We start from the raw sequence: 19,233 nt of genomic DNA, 5'->3' as shown, positions 1-19,233 counted from the left end.
GGAAATAATGATCCTATGACTCCCAAACTTGGAAAACTTTTATGTTTACCATGAGAAAAAACATACTCACGATCGTATCTGGGGTAGGTCTGTTTCTATTTTGTGGCCTGTATTTCTAAAAATTTGTATAGCAGCTTCTGCTACCTTGTCATCTTCCATTCTGAGGCACTGTAACAGGGACTCATATGTCTCTGCAGAGTGGAACGAGGTAGGATGTGTGAAAGACAGAACCTAGAGGAATAGATATAACTTTATAAGTATAGACAATGGTTTTAATCCATTAAAAGAGAAGTATTTTCTACTACAAATAAAATTTTAAATTATGGGCTGCATATGCTAGCAATACAACTAAGATTGTATCTTGCAGTCTCCCTTGAAGTGAGTTGTGGCTAATGATTCCTGATATACAGCCCTTGCTATATTTTCTTCTTCACCTCTTAGTCTATTCTGATACTGGGAATGTGGAAAATGTGGCTCCTTTCCATGGAGTGATACTGTGATGCGAACAAAATGCTAACACTGAGCTTTATTTCACTGGCAAAAAGATACTCTATAAGGAAATATTTTAAATGAAATCTATCACAAAAAGTTCACTCATCATAACTAAAAACAAAGAAGCCGTTATTGGGAACTTTTAATCACGATTACAAACATATAAATAATTATTCCCTTTATTAAGACATAAGTTCCAGGCTATCCTTAAGGAATTTACAGCAAGTTAGATACATGTCTACAAAGTTTACCTTCCATGAAGTAGAAACAATTTAGCTAGCATAATATAGGCAGTAAGGGCTAAAAGTAGAAAAATAAGGAGGTGGGGGGAATGGAGTATGTAAACCCTCATTAACTTATTAAATAAGCATTTTTGGTCTGCACTGGGTCTTCATTGCTGCGTATGGGCTTTCCCCAGCTGCGGCGAGCAGGGGACACTCTCTTCACTGCGATGCAGGGACTTCTCACTGTGGTGGCCTCTCTTGCTGCAGAGCACGGGCTCCAGGCGTGCGGGCTTCAGCAGTTGTGGCTCACGGGCTCTAGAGCACAGGCCCAGCAGTTGTGGTGCATGGGCTCAGCCGCTCCGCAGCATGTGGGATCTTCCTGGACCAGGGCTCGAACCACTGTCCCCTGCATTGGCAGGCGGACTCCCAACCACTGTGCCACCAGGGAAGCCCAGCAATTTTTTAATGTGTTATAAAGTGGAGAAAGTGTCTCATTTGGTAGGGTTTATGGTGATAATATTTAGTTATGAGGTTTTAATTACTCATAGAAAAATGGAGATTTAAATTTGAAAAGTTGAATCAAACAACCTATTAAAAACATTTGCCTTAAAGATGACTTTACTCTTAGAAGTATTTAAACATATTACTCCATTACTAAAAATTTAAAGTCTTTCTCATGAAGAATCACATCAGTTCTTTCCATGAAATGATATTTAAGGGAATTCCCTGGTGGTCCAGTGGTTGGGACTCCACGCTCTCACTGCTGAGGGCCCAAGTTCAATCCCTGGTCGGGGAACTAAAATCTCACAAGCTGCTCAGCACGACCAAAAAGAAAAAGAAAAAAAGATATTTAAGACCATTGCAATACAAACCCATCACTCTCTTTTCTGTCTAATGTCCACTGCACTGGTTTGTTTCTTCTCCTTTAGTTCATATGTTGTAATGATATAAATGTCTCTTAGCTTTTATTTATTTTTATTTATTTTTGGCTGCACTGGGTCTTTGTTGCTGCACATGCGCTTTCTCTAGTTGCGGCGAGAGGGGGCTACTCTTTGTTGTGGTGCACAGGCTTCTCACTGCAGTGGCTTCTCTTGTTGCGGAGCTCGGGCTCTAGGCATGCAGGCTTCAGTAGTTGTGGCTCTTAGGCTCTAGACCGCAGGCTCAGTAGTTGTGGCGCACAGGCTCAATAGTTGTGGCTCGCGGGCTCTAGAATGCAGGCTCGGTAGTTGTGGCACATGGACTTAGTTGCTCCACAGCATGTGGGATCTTCCCGGACCAGGGCTCAAACCCATGTCCTCTGCATTGGCAAGTGGATTCTTAACCACTGTGCCACCAGGGAAGCCCATGTCTCTTAGCCTTTAATTTCTTCTCCTCTTTACTCCATCTAACGAAAGCTCTATCAAGTGCTGTATCATTTTAAAAAGGAGGTTAAATGCCCTTGATGGTAACTTTCTGCCCCAATGGCACTCCACAATGTAGAACCAACCTTGTCTTCCATTACTCCCCAAAGCAGTACTTTTTATCTAGTCAGACTACACTAACAACAATCCCTAAAACATGCCAAGAATTATTCTCTTTGATGATGCTGTGTTCCCCCTAGATTAAATCATGTCTCTTACTAATTGTTCAATTCTCTTAATTCTTTGGCATCTATTATGTTTATCAATTGTTTAAAAAAATCCCGATCAGATAGATGATGTCTTATAGTAATTTCCTGTGAACAGTCCTATAACCCCAGATGCAGGTTATCTGAAAGATAAGACTAGATCATTTAGCACATACTGTTACAAGCACAGCAGGCACGCAAATGCTATACGAAACAGCAAAACCCATAAAATTATTATTTTATAATGTAAAATAATTACATTATTATAATGTAGAAAACATGTTATTTTTATAAAATATGATTACAAATTTTAATCTTTTGAATAGTTTCCAATGAAATAAAGCCTGACTCTTACATATCCTTAAGGGGATTCAAATTATGACTGCAGAAAAGACAAACTGTTTCAAAAATACCTTAAGAAGTTCAAGTCCTGAACGAATAGCTGTATCTGGACTTACACCCTCCTCTTCATCATCTGCTGTCCCCTCTATTGATTTATTCATTAGTTTTACCAGTGCACTATTAAAGTAAGAAAAATCTAAATTAGTAACACTACTATATTAGTAACTGTATCCTAATTACATTGTAGCAGACATACACAGAATCTAAACAACAAATTCAAGTATCTTCTGGAAGAAAAAGTTATTTTGTGACTTTTTAAACTTCGCTCTCTACATAACAATAGAGCTTATTTTTAGTTTATCTGCCCCACCCATGTATAATAGGAGTAATTCTACTAAAAAACAACAAAACTAAAATTAAACGACACATGTACTGGCAATATATTTTTATAAGTATAAGCAATGTAATGTTCATACCCATATAGAGAGATCATTTGCAATTTTAAGAAAAACAGTAAAGATGGCAGTTGATAAATGGACAAATGACAATGCACTCAAAGCAAAAAAACATAGCAAACACTCACATGGACAAAGGTATTAATCACTTATAATTAACACTGAATCGGTAATTCCATTCCTAGAGATTTATAACAAAGAAATTTATAACATTCATGAGAAGCATCGTGCTAAATATATCCATAAACATTCATCAATTTAAAACTATTTAATTGTCCAACATTATTGAATTAGTTTTTCAAATATACCTAACCACCACAAAATGGAATATTACCTGGTCAACATGATACTATTTTAAGTAAAAACAAACATGACCTTTGTTTTTGAAATTCAATTCTTCATCAGTAAACTGAAGAAGGATATTAAACTTTGAGGATATTAAACTATTACAGCAAATGGCCTAGTACAGGCAAATATTCAACAAATTTAGCTTTCAACCTACCCCAACACAAACCTCTTCCCCATTAGGAGTCACTCCTTATTCACCTCCACCTCCTTCAGCCCTAGGCATCCACTAATCTACTTTCTGTTGCTATATACATTTGCCTATTCTAAATATTTCATATAAATGGAACCATGTAATATGTGGTCTCTGTGAGTGACTCCTTTCATTTAGCATACTGTTCTTCAGGTTCATCCTTGTTGTAGTATGTATCAGTACTTCATTCATTTTAATTCTGAATAATGTTCCAATGTCTGCACATATTTATCCATTCATCAGTTGATGGTCCATTTGGGACATTCTATTTTTTGGCTATTATGAATAATGTTGTTATAAACATTTATATACAGATTTTGTATGGGCATATATTTAGGAGTGGAATTGCAAAGTCATATGGTAACTCTATGCTTAAGTATTGGGGGAACTGTCAAACTGTTTTCACAAGCAGCTCCACCACTTTACATTCCCACTAGCAATACAAGAGGGTTCCAATTTTTCTACATCCTCACCAACTCATCTTTTTGATCACAGCCATCTAGTGGGTGTAAAGTGGTGAATCATTGTGGAGCTATATACATAAAACATTGCCATCTCCACAAAAACCTGCCTTATGCCTCTTCTGTGGTCAATTCCCTTTTCCTACCCTGGCAATAATAACTGATCTGCTTTCTGTCACTATAATTTTACCTTTTCTAAAGTTGTATGTATTTTACATATTTTGTGTCTGAAAACTTTTATGTGACATAATGCTTTTGAGACTCCTTCATGTTGTTGCATAGAAATCAGTGGTTCGTTCCTCTCTGTTGCTGAGAAGTAGTTCGTTGTATGGATATTCCACAGTTATGTTTATCCAATTACCAACTGATGGACTTCTGGGTATTTCTATTAAAGACATAAATAAAGCTGCTAAAAGCAGTTAGGTATAGGTCTTTATGGGAAGTATGTTTTCTTTTTTTTTTTTAATGATGTTTTCTTTTCTTATAGGCAAATGTCTCGTATTGGGATTCCTGAGTCCTAAGGTAATATATGTACATTTAATGTACAACAAATTGCTTTCAATATCACCAACACATGGTTAGGTAAGTTTACATACTCACCAATACTTTGTATAGTCAGTATCTTTAATTTTAGCCATTCTAGTGGGTGTGTAGTGGTACTTCTCACTCTAATCTGAATTTGCATTTCCCCAATGAGTAATAATGTTGTCTTTTCTTATGCTTATTTACTATTTGTATGTTTTATTTGATAAAGTATCTGTTCAAATTTTTTGGTCATTTTAAAATTGGTTTGTTTGTCTTATCTCCCCGTTCTGTGGCTTGATTTTTTTTTTCTTAATGATGCCTTACAGAGAGGAAAAAAATAATTAACTTTTCTCATTGTTTGTACTCTTTATGTCCCATCTAAAATCTTGCTCACCCTATGTTTTGTTCTAGAATTGTTACATCTGAAATTATACAGTTTTAGAAAGATTATTTCCAATTTGAGAAAAATATTCTGAATTAAGCTTTCTATTAGAAGGAAATCCCATAAAACACATGAATTTATTAACACGATTACAAATGTGTTTGATAAAATTTACAAATGTATCTGACTACTCATAATAGAGTCCATGCATGCATTTATTTAATAAGTATTTATTGACTACCTACTGTGTGTGAAGTCTTAGGGTCTATCCTGCAAATACAGTGCAAAACAAGACAGGCATAATCTCTGCTTTCATTACAATGTGGGTGGGATCACCCTTATGAGTCAAAAAGCTATTTGGGTGAGACAGACCCAAATCTTGAAGCCAGAACTATATAGTCCTTCCTCTTGTGAAAGTATTCTTCCTCATTTCTAAATTAGATAAATAATATACACTCCATATACTTCACAGGGTATGATGAAGCAAAAGACACCAATCCAAATGCATGTTCAAAACTGCTTGGGAAATTATCCATGTGTCCGTTTCTCTCCTATCCTGTATAACAACTGTTAAAAATCTTTACCATTCTAACTCAGGTCTATGTTTTAAATCCTTCCACTGAGCAGACTACCTCACTGTTAACATAAAGGAGAACAATGGAGGCTTTGAGTGAAAACTGTAATTTTCCATATAATATTTTCTAACCTCCTTTAATGCCATAGGGGAAGATTTTCTTCTTCCTGTTCCATTTCTTTAGGGATGGTGCTCTATCCTAGTTCTATTCCCCTTACCCCATCTTCAAACTCTCTTCTTTCCTTTTAGCACTTTTTTTTTTTTTTTTTTTTTTGTGGCACACGGGCCTCTCACTGTTGTGGCCTCTCCCGTTGCGGAGCACAGGCTCTGGACGTGCAGGCTCTGTGGCATGTGGGATCTTCCTGGACCGGGACACGAACCCATGTCCACTGCATCAGCAGGCAGACTCTCAACCACCACGCCACCAGGGAAGCCCCACCCTTTTAGCACTTTTTAAAGGTATTTAAATATTCAAAATCCCTTTGTTAAAAACAAGAAAAGACCCTTCTTCAACCTTACTCTCTTTCCATCAGCTCATTTTACTCCTTTACTTTTTATAGCTAAATTGTCTATACTAGCTGTCCCCAAATCCCAATTTATCTCCTATAGCAGTTTAGAAGGGTGATAAGGTATATATCCCTTTGATTTTCTCAGACCTCAAGATGGCCAAGTGGGATCTAGTGGGCTCCTACTCAGCTAGGCTAGTCACCTCTAGACTTGAGCAGTTTTCTCTGCTCAAATACTATACTTTTCTTTGTGTACCATGATGTGGTGTGGAAGGACTATCCTATGCCCTTCTCAATCCATGGTAATCTGGATTTGTCCTTGCTAACCCAAAGAAACTATTCTGGGCATTGTAGTGGTTTTCTATTTTCTAAATTCAGTGGATATTTGAATTTACTATTTTACTCTGGGCAGTATCTGACCCCTGACCTCTTTTGACCATGCCTTCTTAAAAAAGTAAATTAATTTTTAATTTAATAATTAATTTAATATTATATTATAATATTATTAATTATAATTTATAATTGTTTATAATATTAAAATATTATAATATTTTAATTTAATAATTTTTTTTTCTTCTGCCAGCCTTTTGTTAATATTCCTCAGGATTCAGTCCTCAACCTTTCTCTTTCTAAATTTTACCCTCTCCCCAGGTTTCAATCATTATTACAATCACTACTTCATTTTCAACCACTATCTACAGACCAATAACTAACTGTAGCATGCATACATGTATTTGTATGTACATAAGTCTGGGGGAAATATACTAAAATAAATAAATATATTTTTAAAAGTTATATTTAGAATGATTTTCTACTATTCCCAATGCTTCCTTCCCAAATCCTTCATTATGGCTGAAGTATATGCAATTTTCTAAATAATTCTTGACTCCTTTTGCCTTTGTTCTTTTGTGTCTGCTATTTTTCTTCCTAGAATAGCTATTAACATTCATTTAGCACTTAACTATGTGTGAGGCATTATGTTAAGTGTTCTACATACTATATGTTATTTAAGTCTCTCAACAACTTCACTGAGTAGTAATTATTATTGTTCTTATCTTAAAGATGAGTAATTTAAATAACCTGCTCAATGACACAGGGCTAGTGGCCTGGTCTGCTCTTATGCAATCTTCACCTGGCTGATCTCTATAATTCCTACTGATCATTCACTACCCATATTATGTGCCATCTATTTCAGGAGCCTTTTCTAATAACAAATCCATTTCACACAATTCAGGTTAGGTAACTCGCCTTCCCCAATTGCCCGATGTACTTTAAAAATCACTCCTCTAAAGGTATGTTCAATGAATAAATAAACCCTCTGTTTGCAATTTATATTCCATGAAAATTTGGTTACATGGAAGGCATCTTATATGACATATATTTCTCAGTAAAATTAATAAATTGGAATTTTGCATAAAATTAGTCTCTTAGACATCCTAACCATAAGTTAGTTGGTTTTTCTGAGCCTAAACAATCATGACACTACAGAAAAAACTTGAGTTTTTGGTTTTTTAAGACTGGAGATCAAACACTAGCTTATTAGAATTTACTAAAGTAATGAAACTCTGTGAGGCCTCATGGAGACAAATACCAAAGGCTTCCTGATGCCAATTATATGTCTCTTTCAAAATCAATATGCAAAGGAAAGAGTGCCTATCATTTCCTTGATTTATCCCATTAAAGCCAAACGGTATAGAGCAAAGGACACTGACAATGAAAATAATAAATCTCAGTTTAAGTTATGGTTTTTGCTATTACCCAGCTGTAAAAAAACCACCTGGCCTCTCTCAGAACCTTAGCTTTCGTATTTGCAAATAAGGAAATTAAAAGATAAGGAGATCTTGGTTTAAAAAAACAAGAAAACTCCATAAAAAACCCCCTGCAAACATCACCATTATGAGCTTAACTGTGTACCCCCAAATTCATTATGTTGAGGTCCTAACCTCCAGTACACCTCAGGATGTGACTGTACTTGGACACAGAGCCTTTAAAGAGATAATTAAGGTAAACTGAGGTCAAATGGGTGGGGCATAATCCCAAATGATTGGTGTCCTTATGTGAAGAGGAGGTTAGGACACAGACATGTGAGGAAAGCAAAGAGTTATCTCTCTCCATCCCATGGAGAGAGGCTTCAGAAGAAATCAAACTTGCTGATACCTTGAATCTTGGACTGCTAGCCTCCAGAATGTGAGAAAATAAATTTCTGTTGTTGAAGTCACACAGTCTGTGGTATTTTGTTATGGCAGCCCTAGCAAACTAATACAATTGGAATTTCAATACAACCAAAGCAGTGATTCACATAAGATAAAATAACTAACAGCTAGAACCAGGTCTCCTAATCCAAAGAAAATAGAATCAATAAATGCTATGTAGTTACCCAACATAAAGATATGTAGATAATCTACTGGAAAAATGGTAAGTGCAAGGGAAAAGTATTCTCAGAAACTTACAACAGAAAATCATTAGAAGCAAGTGAAATGCATGAAATTATGGGAACAGTTAATTAAAAACAATAGTTGTCAATGTCTATTATGCTAGTCTGCTTACTTTTGGCATATCATCACTAATTTTCACATTCATCTAACAAGATGTTATACCCATATTAAAGTTAAAAATAAATTAAAAACTCAGATAAAGTAGAGCCAAAAAACTTGTAAGTAATACACGTTTTGAAAGCAGATTAGTCTAATGGCAATCTTGTGCTACCTTCAAACTATTATTCTGTTTTTCACATATCTCAAGTGAACAGGAATATAATACATACTAAAGAACACTATGTGGCCATGAAAATTGTTAAGAAAACTCAAAGGCTGATGATAGCCTATAGATTTAAAATTTTCTTCCTTCTCATGTTCTAGGTTTTCTTTAATGAGCACATAACAAGCTAAAAATAAACACAAGAACTCTTTAAAAAAAATCAAAAGTAGTGAAGCAAACCAAAGATCAAAAAATGAACTCTGGTCGTTCTTTCAACTTCAATGATATATGCTTCTGCCTTTAAAAAGGTATACAGGAAATCTTTTTAGGTCTCCTTGGGGACCCAGAATTTAAACTTACAACACTGTAGTTTCAGATTATATTCTATTTATGAATGAATATACTTCCTAGCTTACCTGATGGCTTCTGAATCAATGTGCACAGGTGCAATTCTTTCCAACAGAAATTTGACCATTTCTAGAAAAGGATTTGTTGGCTGCTTAGGATTTGCAAGTTTCCGGGCTATTTCTCTCTATAGAAAGGAAAAGAGTTTTTATGCTAAGTATCATCTTCTTTCACGTTTTTCAAAATAAAAATGATAACAGGCAACAAAAGCATTTAAAGATTCAAAATCATCAGACGTAAAAAAGCCCTTTTCCTGCTTTACAGCCTGACTAAAATGATATACTCATTAGGCAATCACTAGAAAACCTGGACTGTAGAGAAAAGAAAGGGGGTGACATGGTATGATTTATGCCTTTAGTCTCATATTTCTCCCATAAAATTAATACCCTGTAAACAATCTTTTTAATGCTCTACTTTTGAAAAAAATCAAAATAATTTATACTTTCATGGGTTTCATTGGTTTATTCCATAGTTTGAAAAAATACTTTTATTTCAGTCAACAATTTGCTTTTTTTTTTTAAAGAAGGGAAGACTTATAAGTGTATAAAGTTTTTCAGCTCTGGAAGAACATAGTTGAGTTCAAAGACGGTGGCATTACATCAAAGAGCTCCTACAAAGAAAAGATATTACTGCTGGAACTTTCTAAAGAATATAAGGACTTAATGTTTGTAGAGACTGAGTCCTCCAAAGACAAGGTTAAATTTACAATGTGTTGGGCACTGGAGTTAGAAATTAACTTTAATAATAAGGCTTTTAATTGACTCTCTCTGATGAATAGGTGTAAAATATTAGCTGACAAGATAAAGCACATTAAAAGTGCTTTCTGAACTATAAAGCAATAACAAATGATAGTCACTCTATTAATTTTTCTTAAAAAAAATTTTTAAGGATATTTGTCCAAGGGGATAAAGGAAAAAATTTTCTATTGTAGTTTCAGTTAACATCTTGACACAAATTAACTATAAAGGTCACATTAAATTAGATAACCATCCATATTTGTTATTAGAGTGTAAATCTAAAGGACTGAGATTCTGAAGAAAATTTATTAGTCACTAGGAGATGCTTGATTTATTTTGCAAGCTGTAATTAATCAAGCAAAATTTCAGCATTTGAGAAAATAAAAATATTTTAGGCAGTGCTTAGGCCTCATATACTTTGCTCTAAACCAGATACACATTTAAAATCAACTTAAATACTCTACTATCTTTTGAAATCAGACTTATTTTGTGCAGGTCTCCCAAAGAGGCGATTTCCCCCCACTTTGTATAAAATTTAGTTGCTTTAACATAAGATAAAGTCAAGTGATTGTCTAACAACAAATATGCCACTGGAAAATTGCTAGGCAAACTATATAGTCAGTACTAAAAAATGGAAAAACTAGGCATTAGGAAAGAGTTACAGTAATACATATATAAGCATAAGAAAAATAAAGGAAATGCTAACAGGAAAAAGAATAAATCACATTTAAGCACAGTAATAGCACTATATAAAATACACCAATGCATGTAAATAATAATATTAAGGCACAGTTTTAAAAACCTGACATTTCTGTATTCCCATGTAACAATTTTACATTTAAGTAATCCTTCAAACCATATTTTATGTATGTAATATTTAGGTAATCTCTTATAACAATTATTTTAAAATAATATATGTCATAATCATAAGTGATACTGGGGATAAGCAACAAGCCAAATTAGTATGTGGCAAGTAAGCAGCAACAAATAAACAGTTTCCTTGTTTTCTTTACACACTCTAGAAAAAAAAAAAAGGGGTATTCACACATACTTCCAGTACACAAACAGAAACATCAGATAAAGATGTTTTACAACTGAAAACTAGTTGCGAACTACTTCTGAGAAGTAACTATATGTAATCCTTTTAGGAAATGACAGCAGAAAGAGTAAAGAAAATTCTTTCTATATTCCTGACAATGCTTCAGAAATTTCTGATCAAATCTATGCTATCACTGCAGATTGATATTTACTACATAGTTACTAGTTACATAAGTTGTTTAGAATACTTAAGCACTCTTAAGGTATATCAAAGAAATAAGGAAATAGCCCCTATTCTCAAGCAGTTTATAATTTACTAATTTGTTATTACAAAAAATTTTTTAAAGCTTTAAAAAATGCTGCATCTATATATCTCTCTTTTTTTAGTTTTTTGCAGTACGCGGGCCTCTCACTGTTGTGGCCTCTCCCGTTGCAGAGCATAGGCTCTGGACGCACAGGTCCAGTGGCCATGGCTCACGGGCCGAGCCGCTCCGTGGCATGTGGGATCCTCCTGGACCGGGGCACGAACCCGTGTCCCCTGCATCGGCAGGGGGACTCCCAAGCACTGCGCCACCAGGGAAGCCCCTCTCCTTTCTTTTTCATACATAGCTGCTTTCTCATTTTGACAATAAAAAATACCTATTTGTTTAAAAAAGTGGACTTCCCTGGTGGTGCAGTGGTTAAGAATCCACCTGTCAATGCTGGGGACACTGGTTCGATCCCTGGTCCAGGAAGATCCCACATGCCACAGAGCAACTAAGCCTGTGTGCCACAACTACTGAGCCCACATGCCACAACTACTGAAGCCCACGTGCCTAGAGCCCATGCTCCGCAACAAAGAGAAGCCACCGCAATGAGAAGTCCGCACGCCGCAATGAAGAGTAGTCCCCGTGTGTCACAACTAGAGAAAGCCTGCATGCAGCAATGAACACCCAACACAGCCAAAAATAAATAAATACATTTTTTAATTTAAAAAAATTTAAAAAGTTAAAAAAGAAAGTATTCTTTCACATACACGGCATTTCCTTTTGTATAATCTACTGCTTTCCTAGCTAATAAAAATGATTCCTGAGGGACTTCCCTGGTGGTTCAGTGGTTAACACTCCATGCTCCCAATGCAGGGAGCCTGGGTTCGATCCCTGGCCAGATCCCACATGCTGCAACTAAGATATCTCACACGTCACAACTAAAAAAAAAAAAGATCCCACATGCTGCAATGAAGATACCGCATGCAGCAACAAAGATCCCATGTGCCAACAGTGCAGCCAAATAAATTTAAAAATATATATTAAAAAACAAAGGCTTCTGCATTAAAAAATTTTTTATGTTTATATATAAATATAAATATAGGATTTATATTATCAATATTTTTCTGCAGCTGGAATCAGTAAACTAGATAAAACACATCTCTCACAAGAAATAATTTCCACAGGTTTAACTTTCATGTTAGTGACCTATTCTTTTGGATTCCTGGGCACAATTCTAAGATGGTGAACAGGGACGGGGAGGGGGGTGTTCCCCCCTACCAACAAGCAATTCTCTGCACACAAGCAGAGCATACTAAAATTGAATCTCTACCCCACACCCGCCCAGCTCTCCCACTTCAGATGCCAGTAGCAAGCCCAGGTTTACCTGTACCTCTAACCAAATGACTATAAATCAGAGGTTTCCATAACCCCCATCCCTTCCTTGGGCTCAATTAACTTGCTAGACTGGCTCACAGAACTCAGAGAAACATTTTCTTACTACTACTAGATCACTAGTTTATTATAAAAGTATATAACTCAGGAACAGCCAGATGGAAGAAATGCATAGAACAAGGAAAGGACTCAGAGCTTCCACGCCCTCTATAAGCTTGCTACTCTCTGCAAATATCTACATGTTCACTAAACCAGAAGCTCTCTGAACTATGTCCTTTTGGGGTTTTATGGAGGCTTCATTACATAGGCACCATTGATTAAATAAATCATAGGCCATTGGTGATTGAAGTCAATCACCAGCCCCTCTCCCCTCTGAAAAGTTCCAACCCTCTAATCACATGGTTGGCTCTGATGGCAACCAGCTCCCATTCTTAGGTGAGTTCCAAATGTTACCTCATTAACATAACAAAAGACACCTTTGTTACTTTCATCACTTAGGAAATTTCAAGGGTTTTAGGAGCTCTGTGCCAGAAATATGGACAAACACCAAATACATATTTCTCATTAGAAATCACAATATCACACCTGTGTATCACTCTCATTAAACTATAGAAAAGGTTATACTGGGACTTCCCTGGTGGCACAGTGGTTAAGAATCCACCTGCCAATACAGGTGACACCAGTTCAATCCCTGGTCCAGGAAGATGCCCCATGCCATGAAGCAACTGAGCCCGTGAGCCATAATTACCGAGCCCACATGCCCCAACTACTGAAGCCCACATGCTTTAGGGCCCGTGTGCCACAACTACTGAGCCCGCGTGCTGCAACTACTGAAGCCTACGGACCTAGAGCCCGTGCTCCACAACGAGAAGCCACTGCAATGAGAAGCCCGCACACTGCAACGAAGAGTAGCCCCCGCTTGCCGCAACTAGAGAAAGCCCATGTGCTGCAACGAAGACCCAACGCAGCCAAAAAATCAAACAAAAATTACATTAAAAGAAAACCGGGGGCTTCCCTGGTGGCGCAGTGGTTGAGAATCCGCCTGCCGATGCAGGGGACACGGGTTCGTGCCCCGGTCCGGGAAGATCCCACATGCCGCGGAGCGGCTGGGCCCGTGAGCCATGGCCACTGAGCCTGCGCGTCCAGAGCCTGTGCTCCGCAACGGGAGAGACCACAACAGTGAGAGGCCCGCATACCACAAAAAAAAAAAAAAAAAAAGAAAAGAAAAGAAAACCGGAAGCATTCTATGACTGTTACTAAATAGCATAAGTTAGCATCTCTCTCTCCTTTTGTTTTTTTCTTCTCTACCTCCTCCAGAAGATATAACTATGCTAATACATACCAACAAGGCCTGAATCTCAGATTTCTAAATATAAGTGCTGGAGGCTACATATACATCATTATCTTCTCCTATCCCTAAAGTATCTCCTCTGATATCCAGTCACCCAAACTAGAAATAAAGCAGTCATTCTTCATATACTGGTCTAATTCCTACTCATCCTTTAAGATTCAACTCTGGAATGACTTATTCTAGAACAAGCTATTCCCATTTCCACCCCTGCCTGGGATGGCTGCTGTTCCTTTGTACTACCAAAGTGCATGATTCCATCAGAAATATTTAACACACTGTATTCTCTATTGAAATATTTGCCTGCCTCTGTTACCTAAACAGCAACTTCGGTGAGAGAGCATGTATAATACAATTTAGTAAATTATGTAATGAATTATAATGGTGTAGGCTTGACCACAGGACAAAATATAATTTGGACTTCTGAAGACACAATGCATATCCAAATAATCCCATAAGGAAGGTTTTTCTTTAAAGTATAGTCCGTGAACTCATCAGAATCACTTTGAGACTTTGCTAAAGATGGAGATTCAGGACCCCACTCTAGACCTATTTTATTAATTCTTAGTGTTTGTCATGTATGTGTAACATCATAAGAATTACTATTTATTTACATCCTATAGGGCAGTGCAGGGGGCCCTCTAGTAGGCCGTACATAAATTTTAATTTTATCTTATTCGTTTAACAATCCAATGAGGTTGATAATATTTATAGGTGAAGAATATGAGGCTCAGAAATGCTGAGTAACTTATTAAAGGTCAAATTGGTAGTAAATGCTGAAATTCAAACCTAGGACTGTCTCAAATGCTAAATTAAAAATATTCTTGGAAAATCTTAAAATTTGGGAACCACAGTCATAGGAAGATGCTAGAGGATAAAATAGCAAGCAGAGCTGAAGCTATGGCAAATAAGTGATTCTCCACTAGAACCAAGGTGTGGAAACTCAAAACCTGAAGTCCAAAGAGAAAGCAAATCTATACAGCACGTATTTCAATACCATTGCTCACCTTCTAACTATACCATCATGTATACTTGCATTAATCTACAGTATGTGTCTATTCATATTCCTTGCTCAAAGTACTTCTGCTAAAATTTTTTAGGAATGGAATTGAAATAAAAGGGGAAAAAAATATCAGATCTCCAGTCCTGCTAACTCTGTTACTGAGGAAAAAAGGAATGTGGATATTAAAGGATATGTATAACTAATAACAATAGCCTTTGGGGAGAAGGACAAAATGATACAGATGTTCTGGGAAACAGCAAAACTATTCTAACAGTGGTTGTTTTCCTGAGCATTTAAAGGGTATTACAAATCCTACTTTACACATGAGAACATAGAGATAAAGTTAAATAATGTGCTCAGAATACACAATGCTAATGTAAACTAAGAGAGAAATTACTGTGAAACCATTTACAAAAGAAAATGAACTAAAAAAATACGAAGAGTAGAAATTTTCCCCTCTGGAATAGAGTTCTATTAGCCATTTGGTGGCTCATTTCTTAAATATCCTCAGAATAACCTCCCCTCCAAAAAGGTGTCATTACCATGCTCTTTCCAGTGCAAGTCCAGTCCTCATCTCCACTTTCCTGCTTCCTACAATCAAGCCATCCTGAGATGTTTTCCTTACAACATCTGTTTTACATATACATTTCAGATTTGGAAACTCTTAGATATTTCTGTTCTGACAAATAGTAGGAATTCATGTTAGTACCATTTCTCAAACTCAAGCTCAAGTCTTATTTTTCTCAGACCAAAAAATACCACTTGATTGTTCATTCCTAAGGTCCACATTTCTTGAGCAGCACTCAGTTTGTACTGGGTCTTGCAAACAATGATGAAATGTATAGAAAGAGCACTATCGAGGGTCTGTGAGATCTGGACTCTACTTGCAGCACAGCCACTATAACCAGCTGTGAAACACTGGATGAGAAACTTCATCTCTTTAAAATTCAATCCTTACCTGTAAAATGAAGTGGTTAAACCAATTCTCTCTGTGTTTTTTTCAAGCTATTTCATTCTATGATCAATTATATTAGTAGATACCCGACAGGATACAGTATTCTGGAACTAGAGTCTAAATGCCCAAGAACTAAATGCCGAAGAAGTAAATGAAACCTTTAAATGTTCTCAGCAAACCATCCTGTTCAGAAGTGCAAAGACCGAAGTATTCTGGGCACCTGGCATAAGCACATCCCTAGGCCCAGTGGAAGAGTCCACTGCTTCCTTCCCTAAACTGGCTTCCTCCCACCTGTTCCTGATTACTCCTAAGATCCACTTAGAGAACCTTATATCCCTACTAGACTGAAAAAAATACATACTCCACATTCCCAGATGACTTTGCATATACATGTGTTATAGTCCTTATCCCTTATCACATATTTAAATAATTATCTTTCTAGAACAAAGTTAGACATAAATAACTGAAATGATTTTCTTTCTCTTATTCATCTCTGTAAGCCTGGTCGCAAGCATAGTGTTTGTCATATATGTGTAATACTACAGAAATACAATTTATTTAAATCCTAAAGGGCAGTCTAGGGCCATGTATCTATATCTATATAGGATACCTGTATCTATCTCCTCTTAATAATTCTGTAGGGTTGTTAACATGTAGAGATAAGAAAAATGAGTCTCAAAATTACTGGACAACTTACTAAAGGTCTCACTGGTAGTAAATGGTAAAGATGAAATTAAACAGAAACTGTCTCATAAAATGCTAAATAAGTGAATGGATGAATTTTTCCTTCCTGATACTGTCAACAATTGGTTTTCTATAAAATAAAGAGTCTAAGAATAGAATGAAGACAAAAGCCTAAATAGGAATTACCTTATCTATAAATGCGTATATGCCAACATAACTGTTACTGATTTACCTACTAATACATGGGAGAAGAAAATACACACACACACACACAACACACAAAAGCATTTAGAAAATTCTTATTTACCTAGTGAATGTCTACTAAATATAAAACATTTTATCTTGCTCAATTCCTAGGATCAATCTCCCTGGCTTAGTTCTCTAGTGTTTTTCCTGGAATTTGGCTGATGAGTGGTAAGTAAAGAGAACTAAATTGACCACAGATACACTCCTAGGTAATTCAGAGCTCAAAATATTGTTAAACTCACAGAAATAAAATAATCTATGTAAAGAAGGCTTTAATGAAATGTAAGTTTCTATAAGCAAAGCTAGGAGAACAAATACGAAAGTATAATTTACTAACCACACAAACATCTGCCTGTTTGCACGAACAGGTTGGACTGATTAACAACTCCAACTGAGACCGCAGTTTTTCATCATCACCGAGGACTTGGTTAAATTTCTTCACAAAATCTTGTGCTTTCCCAGGGTCAGGCAAATTCTCTATAAAATTAAAAGAGAATCAATACTACAAAAGAAAAACCAGTAAACTAAAAGCAAGCTGCCTTAAAAAATAATGCTGAGGCACCAAAAGATAATCAATCTGGTTCTTAGAAATAAAATTATTAAGAAAAGGATTATTTTTTCTTACTTAGTATTAAATTGATAGTCTCCCTGGGTAAATTATTTGATGTCTACTATATATCTATGGAGTGAATAAACATACTCACTTGCTATGGTCATCAGTTTTCCAAACATGGCAGAACAGTTAGCCTCAGACTGAAATTTAAAACAAAAACAAAAGCTGTCACATGTGTTACCAAATTTCGATAAGAAAACTATACTCAGTATTGTACATTTTTTTTAAGTTAAAAAAAATCCATCACAATATACCCACTAGAAAATGGCTTACCATATCTACACCCTATGTTGATAACAAAGAACTATGGAGTAGCAACAACTATTAAGTTAGCACAAATAGAATGAAAGGAGATGCCAGCAGCAAGTTATTTTTTTATTTTTTTGGGGGGCGGTGGTACGCGGGCCTCTCACTGTTGTGGCCTCTCCCGTTGCGGAGCACAGGCTCCGGACACGCAGGCTCAGCGGCCATGGCTCACGGGCCCCTCTGCTCCGCGGCATGTGGGATCTTCCCGGACCGGGGCACGAACCCGTGGTCCCCTGCATCGGCAGGAGGACTCTCAACCACCGCGCCACGAGGGAAGCCCGTTAAGTTATTTTAAAACTTTTAAAAGAGTATATAACTTTCATAGGAAAATTATCTTGCCAGGAGATTGAACAGAAGATAATGAAAAGAATTATCGTATCAAAATTACTGTGAAACCATACACCAAAGAAAATTAACCAAAAATGTGGAGAGCAGAAAAATTTTCTTTCTGAATAGAGTTCTATTAGCTATTTTGTGGCCCATTACTTAATATATCACCTCCCCTCCTACTGCCCTTTCCTCCATTACAACAAGAGTATTATTTTATTATTGAATCTGCATGGTCCCATGAACCACCTGCTTTTGTTAAAGTTTTGTTGGATCACAGTCATACCCATTCATTTATGTACTATCTCTGACTGTTTCTGCACCACAAAGGCAGAGTTAAGCAGTCGTGGAGACTGTATGGCTGGCAAAGCCTAAATTTTTACTATCTGGTCATTTACAAAAAAAAGTTTGAAAACCCTTGCTTGGGCCACTGAGGGGTCTCTGTGTATGGTTCCCTGGCTAAGAACACCGATTCTAGCAAATATGTTTAGAAGTATATTAAGAGATTATTCAAATTTCTTTTCTCCACCTTCTAGAAAATGTTGGGCAGAATTTCTTTGTTAATTTGACTTTGGCATATTCAAAGGATTGATACCTGATTTGATACTGACTCTACAATAAAGGACTAAATTACAGAGCAAACAACATTTATGACTTCTAATATAATTTTATATTAAGGTTTAAATCTAATGATTTGATAACTGATAAACTATAACTTCTTAGTGTCTAAATACTTGATAAGCTGGAAAACACCATTTCTTTGCTCATGCTAGAAAATAAAATTTTGTTATATTCATGTGAAATGCAAATTTAGCTTGGATAACCACAGAAATTGTTTAACTGACATGTGGAAAATAAAATACATGAAATACTTTTTGCTTGCTTCATTATATATGACTACAGAAAAATTAACAATGACTAAAACTATGAATTTAAATAAAACATCATAAACCTACCGTAGGCTGCTTGTGCAAATCCAATAGTTCTCGTACATGACTTCTAAGCATGTTCTGACACTTCCACATTTCATTGAGAGCTCTGTAAATAAAATTATAAATACGAAAAAAATACATAATATAACAATACTGGTAACTGCTCAACATTACTACTTTTCTTACACCATTCTTCT

At 36.2% G+C, this 19,233-nt stretch overlaps 1 protein-coding gene across 6 annotated transcripts in view; it reads right to left on the bottom strand.

The window, feature by feature from the left end:
* The window catches only part of PDS5A (PDS5 cohesin associated factor A), a 133,772-nt gene that overhangs the window by 37,561 nt on the left and 76,978 nt on the right, over nucleotides 1–19,233 (bottom strand). For all 6 annotated transcript variants that reach the window (XM_059067032.2, XM_059067027.2, XM_067036262.1 and 3 more), the window contains 6 exons: nucleotides 19,061–19,142; nucleotides 17,563–17,611; nucleotides 17,196–17,335; nucleotides 9,219–9,334; nucleotides 2,736–2,841; nucleotides 71–231 (listed from right to left, as the gene is read on the bottom strand). In XM_059067032.2, the coding sequence (XP_058923015.1) occupies nucleotides 71–231; nucleotides 2,736–2,841; nucleotides 9,219–9,334; nucleotides 17,196–17,335; nucleotides 17,563–17,611; nucleotides 19,061–19,142 (654 nt within the window). The remainder of the gene's footprint in view (nucleotides 1–70; nucleotides 232–2,735; nucleotides 2,842–9,218; nucleotides 9,335–17,195; nucleotides 17,336–17,562; nucleotides 17,612–19,060; nucleotides 19,143–19,233) is intronic.

This window comes from Kogia breviceps, chromosome 6, assembly GCF_026419965.1.
Source record: "Kogia breviceps isolate mKogBre1 chromosome 6, mKogBre1 haplotype 1, whole genome shotgun sequence".
NCBI lineage: Eukaryota > Metazoa > Chordata > Mammalia > Artiodactyla > Physeteridae > Kogia > Kogia breviceps.
The sequence above is the reverse complement of the archived record's forward strand: the minus strand, read 5'-3'. Positions and strand labels throughout refer to the sequence as shown.